A 12,565-nucleotide genomic window follows, 5' to 3' on the forward strand; every position below is an offset into this window, starting at 1 on the left:
TTCACCATTTGGTAATGCACACCAACAGTGTCAGATCAGGAAATGTTGTTCCCAGGAGTATCCAAGAACACAGTCTTTTCAATAATGTTTAACACTAATCCTGCCAAGTCCTTCCAAACCAACCAAGCTGCCCCCTTGTCCCACTTTTCTCCTCCTCACAGTCATAACGAGGAGCAAATATATCTTCTAGATAAAACAAGAAGAAAGAAAAAAGCACTTTTTACATTCAACCAACAAGATACTATTTAAAATACTAACAAGCCTTTTTCATTTCTCTTTAAAGAGTATTTCCAAGAAACACTTCATAAACCAGCTCTTTAAAAAGAAGGGAAAGTAAATGCTTATACAGCAAACATACAGCACTGCCCAGAAAGCAGCACCTTCAACTCCAAATACTTTTTACCAATCACTTTCATACTCATTTATAGTCTATTCCCGTACTAATAAATACAGATGGTAAACAATCCTTAAATGTTTTAATGCAAATCAGCCTTCTTCTGTAGGTGAATATGTTCTTTTTCTATTAATGGAGCAATCTGGAAGAAAAATCTTGGCTTTTAAATGTCTTGTTCCAATTTCTCCATGGCTCTGTCTTCTCTCACATTGCTTTCTTCAGAGGAAAGAGGAGGGAAAGAACTTCCAAGGTAAAACAACTCCAAATGCAAACATGAAACGAAAATTTTCAAGCAACAACAATCTATTTTCAAAACCTGTACCATGAAAATTATCTGGGCATGTTCCAGATTATTAATTAAAAAACAATCTCTGCAATGTTTCCCTCAGCACTGTAATCAACAAGTAGACTTCACTCTCAATCTGGATCTGCAACCAATTTTCTGAAACACATATGCCAAAATACAATATTGCTCCAATCTGGAATCCTGTTCTGACATAATATGAAAATTAGACTCCGCAAATTTTGGCTACGCTTCTGTTTTTTTGTTCACTTCCAAATGCTCACAGTGTACCAAAACACGGAGCTGTAACTCAGGTGCAAGCGGAAAGAAATTATGATACCACCATGGCAGAGCAAGAGCTCTTCTGAGCTCTGGGGAGGCAGCCCCTCTGCAGCAGCATCTCCAGAGAGGAGAAGGTGGGGGACAGGCTCTGCTGACTGTGGGCACAGGCAGCACTGAGCACTGGTGTCACCAAGCACCTGGCTGGTGTCAGGACTGCCATCAGTGTCCTCCTGACAAACACTCCTGAAGTGTGACCGACCCTTGCCTGGACCCACAATGGGAAACTCGTGGCATGGCTCCCCTGGTGCCAGAGACAGCCTTGCACTCGCTTTTCTGGAAAGCCCACAATCATTTTCCCTGGAAGAATGAGAGGCTTTTTGCCTGCACTTTGTTATGGCTGAGAACGATAAGATGCTTCCAAAGCGTTGCGTTACAATAGCTGTGCCTTCAGTTCATGGATTTATCTTCCTCTGCCCTAGATAAAACTCCATTCCTTGGACAAATTAGGTCTGCTTGTCATTCAACACTCTATCTAATGGTCTCAGCTGTGTGTTTCTGCAGTTACTGAAGCTGGAGCATTCCACAGATAGTTCTCATTGATTTGAGAAGTGAGCCAGAAATCCAGTTGTATTTTATCCAAAATGACAATGGGGCAAGTTAATGATGTAATTAGAATTATCAGGACCCTTAAATCTTAAAGGACAGGTTCCAGTGAAGGATGATAACATTTTTTAAGGGGTATGTAACACAACCTGGTGATCCATAAACAGCAAGTGCCTTGTGAAGTGAGGCACTAAACATTTTCTTCTTTAGTTTAGGGAGGCTGATACTGACATGAGCTTAGTTTATGAATCGCTAATGTCACATTATCAAGATCATCATATACTTTGCAGAAGGCAACACCCACTACCTAAATGCACCCATGGCATTTTGAACTGCAGAGGTGACTTGAGATATGGATGGCATCATTCAGGTAAGATATCCAAAAAGCTTGGTGGTTTCATGGAGGCTTTGGGTCATTTGGCAATTTCTCAGCTGTCTCAGGTTAAAAAAAGTATGATCTGAAGATTGATAATTTTCTAAATTTGAACTAACGGATTTTTTGCATTTTAATACTTCTGGACACACTGACCTCAATTCCCTAGTGAGAGCTTCAGACAGAATACAGAAGTTAAAACTACTGATCTAATCTATCCATTTTTGCTTTTAGGGAACATTTACAAAAGCAGAGAAAGAAACTGACTTCTCTGAGGTGAAAAATAGTCTGGAGAAAGAGCAGAAAATATACCCATCCTATCTTTAGCTTAGAATGCTTTGTCTTCGGTATCATTTTGACTCTCTGCCCAGAAGCCTCAACATAAGCCTCTTGATTGCAAAAGTCACAAGAGAAACAAGTGTTTGAAGAAGACTATTGAAAAAAGAGAGATGTATCCTACTGCATTTTTGGGTCATAGTCTAACTTATTAAACTGACCCCCTTAAAATTTTACTAAGTTTAAATAAGGACTTTTACATTTGGAAAAATGCTGCTTGCAAATGAAGTTTAAAAAAAATGGAGAGGGAGAGGAATGATGAGTGTAATATAACCACAGAAAAGCAGAGGTGTTTCCTCTTTCACTGTTCTTAATTAAAATTAAATTTTAAAAACCCACTGAAACTGAGAAGGATTTGTTTACTCCTCCACCCACATCAGGGCAGACAGCTCTGGGAAAGGAAAGAGTCAGGGACACAGGCCCCTGCTCACACCCCTTCATTCTGGGCACCCTGGCTAAGCTGCACTTCCCAAGCCCAAGATGAGCAGCATCTCCCTGGGGTGGTCCTGTCCCTAGCCAGGGGTGACAAAGGACCTGTCCTCTGACCTAGCTTTGGACTAGGAAGTACCTTTCCTTGCACCTTTCCTCTCAGCACCATCCTGTCTGTGCACCCCTTTGGCACAGTCTTGGTCCCAGAAGAACTCCGCCCTCTCCTCCCAAATGCTGCGGGACTCAGGAATGTGCAGGAAACCGCACACTTCCCAAACTCCCTTGGGAAGGCTGAAAAGGCTCAAGGAACTGATCTGTAACATGTCAGGTCAACAGTGCTATTATTTCTTCTGGTCCTTTCTGCATCTAAAGATGATTTTTGCTCTAAAGACACCTCAGCATCTTGCAGGCAGCTACTGAAGCTGCTTCAGCTCTAGAGTCACACTGGAGGCATTTAGCAAGTTACTGCACCACATAAATACTCTCCCTCTCCCTGCCACTGTCCCCACAGCAACTTAGGACTTCATCACCTCCTTCCCCGTCCATTACAGCCACCTCAACCATTAGTTCTGAACTGAGCCAACTGATGGACAGGTTACCTTTACTCCTGATAACCTTGAAGGGACAAGCAGGCATGAATAACCTTAAACGGCACCCCAAAATAGTCCTCAAACTGTGAGAGTCCCATCCTTTTGCAGTTCTCCTGAGCTGCACCTGATGGAGCTGAATTCCCTGGCCTCCAACATTCACATAGGTGCTGGTTTTTACAACTCCATTCCTGACCTTTTGTTCTACTCTATGTGGAATTTCAAGGCTGTGTTAACAGTACCAGTTTCAACTCTTATCTAAAGAGCTGGGCCAGCAGCTGGATATCATGGAAGATATCCATGATTTTAAAATCACTGTGGCACCCTTGTCTCCCAAGACTGGCATGGGTACCTGCCCTGAACTGCAGGAGACTCAGCACATGATAAATCCCTGTGCCTACATTTGATGTCTCCAGAGGGATCCCATGGGGGATCTTTCATGTGTAATATCTGAGCCAGCCTAATCTAATTTGGTAACCAAATGGCAGAAACTCTCCATGACAGACAGAGTCTTTCATCCTTGCAAAAAACCCACACAGAACAAACTTTGGAATGACCCCAACTGGCAAAACGTGACTTGAATAGGGAGTTTATTTTACGTTTTAATTTTCTATTTTGTTCTGCTTGCAGTTAAAATAAATGGTATAGAGCTGGTTTATAAAAACACTACCAAACAAAAAACTCTTTACCCAACAGTACTGCACAATATTTAGAGTTCTGCAGGGACCAGTATACATAGAGGGATTTTAATTTTCCATGGCCTGTAAGCGTTATAATCTCCATCAACTGCGTGCACTCTGGGACCATGAGTAACACCAGTGCTTGAACTCTGACTCGTTGTTGGCTTCTTTCTTCTGTCTTTAACACTGTTTTGAAACTCACACTTGACCCAATAATTTGCAAGAATAAAGAAGTTTTTACAGCAAACGGTTCCTCTCAAGTCTAACCCATAGGTCTGTTAAAGGACAATGTGTCAATAAGTCAGAGGTGTCTGTGAGCCCATGGAACTGCTATGAATGACCACAACTTATCTTAGAGACAAAGGCTTTACTTGTTAGGAGAAATTACACTGGTGGAGATTAAAAGGTGACACAGGGCATTCAGACACCAGGACTGTCTTCATGGGTTTGAGTACTAGCAGTCCTTTCATAGCATCCATGGCAAATATTCCACTACATCCTGCTTGTTCATTTCTTATTTATCATGTGTGCTGTGCCTCAACATTTCAGGAATACTTACAGTCACTGACTTTTCCAGGATCCTCTAAAGTCATGAGCTCTCTACTTTTTCCAACTCATATTCCCCACCTTTAAGGATGTATTCCTACCCAAGTTGCTTTCTCCCCTTCTCCAGTTGCTTTTCAGTGCAAGGCTGACCAGAATGAACAGCTCTGGCAGCTTTGGTACCACACACTCTTGTGTTTCAGTGCTGCCATGTTAACCATCCTGGTATGTCCTGCCCAGTTGTTCTAGAACAATGTTTCATTTTCTGGGAGTGAGTTAACTGGGACACCAAAGGGGTTTTATCTCATGTTGGGGCCTCAGTTGCTTGCCCAGCTGCTCTGCTGAGAAACAAGTGACCCACAGAGCCCTGTGCAACCCAAGATAGTGATAGCAAGATAAAAATGTCTGAGAGACCTCTGCCCCAATCCACAGACTGAGTTTACCTGGTCTCAATTCTCTCTGGAAGTCACATAGCTCTCCTTGATTTGCATTTGCTAATGGTAGACTGCTATCAGTCTACCATTAGCAAATCATGATTTAATTCTTTCACTGGTAAGACACATACAATACCGTGGCTGTCAAATTTACACAGGTTTTCCCCAGGTGAGTCACTGCACCTGAGACAGGAATCTGGAAATACTGATCAAAAAAAGGAGATGTTGGAGATGACATCCAAAGACCAAGTTTTCACAGAATTAACCGGAAAGGAAAAAGAGGAATCTCAGTTTGCCAAGAAGCATCAAACTGGTCTGGAAAGCAGATTTCTGCACCCTTGGGAGTTTTTAATAGCTTTGGATAACTAAGATAAACAGAGACTGAAGGGCTGCCTGAGACACATACAAAATTATTGAATTATGACATCTTTGAGAGGTTATTTACTTTTTAGGGTATTTACATAAGGTCCACTTCCTCTTCATATATAAGTTCAAACATTGCAAAGGTTCCCTCTCCACCCTTAATGAGAGTTCTGCATTCAACAGCCCCAAACACCCAGAATTAACCTTTTTTCAAGAACATCCCTAGGAAAGTTTTCCAGGCAGTCCATTCCTTGTTCCTAGTAACAAGCAATAGGACAAGAGGAAACAGCCTCAAGTGGCGCTAGGGGAGGTTTGGATTGGACATTAGGAAAAATTTATTCATCAAAAGGGCTGTCAAGCATTGGAACAGGCTGCCCAGAGAAGTGTTGGAGTCACCATCCCTGGAGGTATTTAAAAGACGTGTGGATGTGGTGCTTGGGCACACGGTTTAGCTGTGGACTTGGCAGCGCTGGGTTAGCAGTTAACTCGATGATCTTGGAGGTCTTTTTGAACCTAAACCATTCTACGATTCCCCAGAGCCTGAGCAAATCCAGGGAAATTCCACTCTCTCACCAGGCAAATGAGGCACGTGTGGAAAGAAAACACAGTGCATTAAAAGGAAGAGGGGGAAGAGGAGAGTCAGAATATGAAGTGGTGACTGGGATATTGCTATTAAAGCAGCTGAATTTTCCTCAATTCTCTGGCCCATCTGGAACAATCCTGCTCACCTGAGAAGTGTCATGGTTGAATATCACAGCGTTCAGGTCTCCACAGTTGTAGTGCTTGATGAGATCCTCAGTGGTGTAAGGGGCCTGCAAACTCCCTGCTCGAAGGCTTTCGTGTTGGAGCAGAGTTTGGTTCAGAGCAAACAGCACCTGCAGAAACACAGGCAGGAAAAGAGAGAAAGAGTTAAGGATAGTAGGAATCAAAACAACAAGGACTAAAGGACAAAACTTTGAAAGAGTTTCCTGCACCTGAAGTCTATTCCCTTGATCCATTCTGGCCCATAACAACAAGGGATGGACTGTAGGCATCCCCAAATGGAAAAGCATTCAGGTGCAAGACCCTATTATATTCCCCACTGAGTATAACTTCACAACAGATACATATTGCTCAGAGGTCACAGTCTCAGAACTCTTGGGCTCTCTGTGCTGGTTAATTTGCTTCATGACAGACACTGGAATGGAAATGCCCCTGAATGAGGAAAATTCTATTGCCTCTGACTTTTCCTGTACCTTAGCTTAAATCTAAAGCCCAAACTCAGCTGAAAGGTTTTTGAGAAAAAGAATTAAAATCATCTGAACTTCTGAAGTCAAAGGTGGTGTATTGGGACTTTGTGCATGCTTATAGTAACAAAAATTTAGGAAATCCATTATTAGTCTCCCTCCTTTTGTCTTTCCTCCTTCACCCACCCATTTGCAAAGTGAGACCAGAGATGCAGATCTGTAACACTGTCCCAATAGACTGGTTCAGTATCTCCATCCCAAACTGAAAAAAACCAAAAAAACATAAGCACTGTTTACTGTGTAATTTTGGGTAAACAAAAAAATAAATGTCCTTAAGTTTTAGATTTTTTTCCTTGAATTACCAAATAAAAACCAAAAAACCCCAAGCAAACAAACAAAAAAGGACCACTAAATTTCACATGAACTACCAAAAATCTTTTTAGATTTGTGACAGACTGTGGAAGTAATATATACCAGTTATTGAACCACCAAGTCTGGGCTTTGCATATTCTGCTTTCCAAGAACCTTCTGAAGAAACTTGATAAAAAGTAGATGAATAAATCAGAACAGCAGTGAAGACTTCTGTAACGAACTATATAACTAAACAAACACATTTTTCCTAAAATAAAGTGGTATGTGGCGACTGCAAATTCGGAGTTCTGAAAAATTATAGTGATGTGTCATTTTTCATGAAAAGACTCCTGCATCCCTCAGTCTCATATTTCACCACTTTTTGAACTTTCTTCATTTAGTACAGCCGTGCCCCATCCTTCCCAGAGAATATCATCTCAAAATCTGGGTAAGGTAATCCCTGCTGAGCTGCAGTGTGGGACTTGAATTCTTACCTTCTTAAATTTTAGCAACTGAACCCACTTCAAGGAGTGAACTAAGAGGAGTTTAAAATCAGCAATTTACATATGTATTTGCAGGATGGAAGTTTTTCTCAGTTTAAAATTCTGATTCCCATTGAAGTTTATGTGAGGGAGAAGGAAAGGAAGTTGCAAAATCTCATGCATATAAAAAAGAGTATCAGGTATTTAAATTATTCATAACATTGATAATGTTAATAATATTAATAACACCAAAAGATCTTCAGGACACTAGCAACCTCAATAAAAAGCTGTTACATGTTAACCAACATACACAAATTAGGTTGAGGAAAAGCAAATGCTATTTTTTAATTTACTTATTAAAAAAAAAGATGGTTTTTCAACTGAACCTGTTATTCCTCAATTTGGCAATCAGTTCCTCATTAAGAGCCAAGCCTAAAAGATTTCCTTGCCCAGATCTAAGGGTCTCTTCAGGCTTTTCTACAAAGAGATGAAGCTTTCCCAGGACCACAGCTTGAAGTTAAGCATCTTCCTAACTTAGTTTTTCTCTAATTTAAAAAATATGCAAAAAACACAGTTTGAAAAATTTCTAACGTTTGAAAGGATCTGAGCTTTTTCTTTTTCCCCTAAGGGCTACAGCTCGAAGAGGAAATGGTTCATCCCAGGATTTCCTGGGGATTCTAAACATTTTGACTAATAAAAATAAAAGCTTAGAAAAACATTGACAGGAAAAATGAGAGCAGAGGTTTTCCCAAAATGCTTTTAGCAAAATCCTTTTCATTTTTGATTTTTTAAACAATGGATGTTACTGGATTTTTATATACAAAAATACATATACACACAGGCACACATACATATACAAACCACCAACAAGCCCTGAAGGCAAGACTGTAAGTTTGATGATAAAATATTAAGAAGGCAATAAACAAATCCTTACTTTATTCCCAATGCTTGTTTTGCCTCCCTTTTTTCTTTCTGTTATTCTGGGGAAACCAGTCCTGTGAATTAATGCTGTGGGTCATTCTCCTCTGAATAAATTTGGAGCCTTTTATATTATTTCCGTCACATTTGCAGGGGGTTAGAGATCTTGAAGAAAATTGTCTATGTGCTCCTCACAAACCAGCCTGCAGAGAAGTTCACAGTCCGAGTTTACTTCTTATAAGACACCAAAGATTCCAAATGAGAGAGAATGAGTTATTTGGCAGTGGGAGCCCATGATTTCATTAGTGCCAGGATGTTCACGTCCTTGATTTCTGCCTCAGAGCAGCTTTGGGACCTAGCGGTGATGCTGGCCACCAGCTGAACCCATCCAGTACGCTGCTGTCACTGTGGGGAGCTCAGCACTGGGTTCCAACTGCTGCCCCCAAAGCTACTCCAGAGATTTTATTTCAGGAGGAAAGTTAAAATCAGAAACTATAACACTTGAACATGCTAAAGGAAAACTTTACTTAACTGATTTCTAGAGAAGTCTTGCTTAATCAAGCCATAACCACCATGGATTTTGGTTGGATGGCTCAAAACAAATTTAAAGAGAAGCGGGGTCTCATCCCAGTTGCCTGCTTTCTGGCTGGATTTGTAGACCATTTCCTTCAGAGTCAGGTTAAAGCCAGCTTAAAACCCGAATTTATTTTTCCTAACTGTTCAGTTAATGCCACAAAAACAATGCTGTTTCCTTCCCTTCTCTCTATCTTAGTATCAGTGACCCCACGACCCCGAGCCTAATCCTCTATCTCAGTTAAATCTCCCAGAGCTGCCTGAGATTACTGAACAACTGATGACTTCAAAATAAACACACTTGGAGTGACTGCCTATACACAGTCCCACCTAATAAACAGAGCAGACGGGATTTGTTCTGGGAAGCAATGGGAAGTTATGACTTTGGCTCTCGGGAAGTGCATTTTTATTCACACAATTTATGGTCCTCACCCTGGTGTGCTTTGAAGACATTTTTGCACATCTGTCTCTGGCCCCACCGTTTGTGACTGACCAACCTTTTAATCTGGGTGGTGTCATTCCCCCAGCACAGAGATTTTATTTGGGTGTTTGGAGACACCAGTTCAGCCCTCAGGGCAGCCCTGTTTTACTGCTGGTGGGAGTGGGTCCCACTTGTCCCACACAGTGCCAGGGACCGCTGGTCCACACTCTTTTGGAATTGTTTTACACAGCCTTTGGACCTCTTAAGGAAAAGGGGCTGGACCAGTGAAGACTTTCACTAACAGCTTTACTGACCACCTTGACACTCAAACAGTATTTCCCCTCTCCATGCTTCTGGATTACAGAGCCAGGAGTCAGACAAGAGCAGAAGGAATAGGTTACAAAAGCAAGCCTCCCATAAAAATCAACCTGATTGTTTACAGTGTTTAAATTTCACCTTCAAAAAGATAAAGCGTTATAAAACCTCCAAACCACACATAAAGCAAGCAGATACAACTGCAGTAGGTCCAAAAATCTCAAGGCTGGCATTGCCCAGAAGTGTTGGTATCATCCGTTGTCCTTGGGAAAATTTGAATTTTGTTTTGCAAACACATTGGTGAGATTAGGGATTTGATTTCATATAATAATTTAATGAGAGTTTGTTTTTAGGGAAGTAAACTAATCTACAGAACCAGATCTAGAGAACCACTGCCACCTCTTCGAAGAGGGAGAAGTGAATAAATGTGTACTTGGACTGGACTTAGGAGCACTCCAGACCTTCCACCAGAAATAATTTTCTTCACTGAACTTGGGTTTGGGAGTAAAGCCAGATGAATATCCTATCTGTTCCAAGGTACTCTCACAACCATTCACATATTATGTTTTATTGTGCCAGGTCAGCAGCTTCAAACTGGACATCTGAAAGCCCTTGAAGGCCAGCACCATGTTAGTGCTGCATGTGATAGTTAAGGAGGAGAAATCACAGCCTCTGTGCCAGAGAGATTTCTCCTTTTCCGTGTTCTGTACATTTGTCTCTAGCTGAAGAGCATAAGAAGGCCTAGAAAACAAAAACCAAGCTAACCCTGACTAAATACATCATCATTCCTGGTTACGTCAGTGGTTGACAGGTAGATCTGTCCAGCTGTGAAATCAAATGGAAAGGTTGCCAGGACCACCTCTTCAATTTTTCTAACTAAGGTACTAAATAATGCCACAATGAAAAAAAAACCACAAAAAACCAAAACAAACAAACAAAAAAAACCACAACAAACCAGCTTTGTGGGAACATCTAATAAGCACCTGTAAAATAAGACAAGGAAACCTTATTCACAGATAAAATGCTTGAGTGGTCCCAAACCTTCCTATGAAATATATTGCTAATAAAACAGGCAACAAATTCAGGAATTACAACAGAAGAAACACATTTTTTGTTAAGCTTAAGACAAATTGGAGCTGTGTTTTTCTGGTGTGTTTGCTAAACAGGAGACTTGAATATGAAAGGCAACCCTAGGAAAACTCTCAGGCCAAGGTTTGCATTCACAGGACTCCAGTAGCTGGAATTACAGGATGACCCCTGCACAGACCCATGATTAATAACAATACCACAAAAACAAGTACTTAAATTTCACACTATGATGTCAGCTCTTGAGCAGGCAACTTATTGTTTTCCTTTGCTCTCTCTTTTGGACACATGCCACCACAATGCAAACACTAAATAAGCATTACTGGAAGTGTTTGAATGACTATATCTTGTCAGTGCCCAGACTGCAATTCCAGAAAAGAAATACCCACTTTCCCACTTGGTTCAAAACAAACTGCAACGTAAATATTGAGATATACAGTTCTGCAGGGGTTCTCCTTCTGTTGTTATCCTAATCTGTAATCAAACAGAAAATCAAATATATAGTTTCAGGTCAAAATAGTTACTTGGGGTTAAAAAAAAAAAAAAAAAAAAAAGGAGAAAGAAAGAAAGAAAAATGCAAGTCCCTGATTTTCCAGATTAATGAAAAGCAATAAAAGTGCTTGCCCAAATCTGTTCAGTTCCATTGGTTTCCAGAAGACGGGTTTCCCCTTTCCTTGAATCTCTTGTGCTATTGCTAGGAATTAGTGAGCTGTGAAACTCACCTAATGAGGTCAGCACCAGGAAATAGCTCTGGAAAAACAGGTCCTGGGGGATCTACTAAAGGACTCCCCCGGTGTCCAAACGAAATCCTGGATGCATCGGCACACTGTACAGCCTGGGCTGTGGGAGGAACGTGCCCAGCTTTGTTGTTGTTTTTCCTATAAAGGGACAGCTAAGAAAAGTGAAACTATTAACTCATCCACTGGAATTTCTACTCACAAACCGTGCCCCCTGTTAAAGCTGCTCATAAAAGCCTTTCGGCTAGTTAGTTCCATATGTTCCCCAAATCCGCAGTTATTGCTTCTGAAAGGCAGGAGTAGTTAACAGTCTGCGGCTTGGCACTGTCCAGGGAGACCTAGGGACCTTGCTTTCCCTCCTCCCTTTCAAACTGCCAATTAACCAGTTTAATAAACCAGTTCAAATCTGACTTTGGCGCTTGGAGAAATCTCAAACCACCACCCATCCTACGGCTCAGCCATGACAGTGACACAGGGCACAGCCCAGGGCACAGCAGTCATGCTACTGATGTGCAGCCATGGGACTAAGATTGGTTTTCTTGATGCTGGGAAAGCTGCAGGGACATTGGGGACCCAGTTTTCAGCCCGACAGGCCCAAAGCTCCAGCTGAAGTTGACTCCAACAACTTGACTTCAGCCTCCTGACTTTTCTCTTATGCAGAGATCTCATAATGAACTTGCACAGGCAAAAGTGATTTTTGTTTTTTATTTTTTCTGTGTTTTGATTGAATCAAAAGCCAACAGAAAATTTCTAGACATCAAACACTGCAGAGAGCATGAAAACCCCATTCTCTCAGCCTTAAGTTCCCCAAGCCAGAAAAGGAGTCTCCTGGTTGATGGCAGCTCACACATTCCTTGGACTGACCCTACTACACTACTGTTCTGCTCCAAGTTCCTGGCTTTAGGAGGGCTGGGACAGGCACATGGTTCAGTGAGAGTGCAGTAGTTTGGGGGTTTGGTGGGCTATGTGATACAACAGGCAAGACAGCAACAGTTTGGGCTCTTGGACGTATGTCTTCTCTTGCACAAGGTCATTAACACAACAAAGACACGGAATGAATTTCTGTCCTGAAAGCACTTTTAAAACGTATACTATAATACACTATAAATACCACACCCACTCTAAATGGGTCAATAAAAACCCAAAAAA

At 41.4% G+C, this 12,565-nt stretch overlaps 1 protein-coding gene across 1 annotated transcript in view; it reads right to left on the reverse strand.

The window, feature by feature from the left end:
• Window positions 1-12,565, reverse strand: part of LOC136294738 (metalloprotease TIKI2-like) — a 268,794-nt gene that overhangs the window by 117,779 nt on the left and 138,450 nt on the right. The window contains exon 3 of the mRNA XM_066192779.1: window positions 6,036-6,182. Coding sequence (XP_066048876.1) covers window positions 6,036-6,182 — 147 coding nt within the window. The remainder of the gene's footprint in view (window positions 1-6,035; window positions 6,183-12,565) is intronic.

This window comes from Chamaea fasciata, unplaced genomic scaffold, assembly GCF_029207755.1.
Source record: "Chamaea fasciata isolate MVZ Bird 193981 ecotype frontalis unplaced genomic scaffold, bChaFas1.0.hap1 SCAF_10, whole genome shotgun sequence".
NCBI lineage: Eukaryota > Metazoa > Chordata > Aves > Passeriformes > Sylviidae > Chamaea > Chamaea fasciata.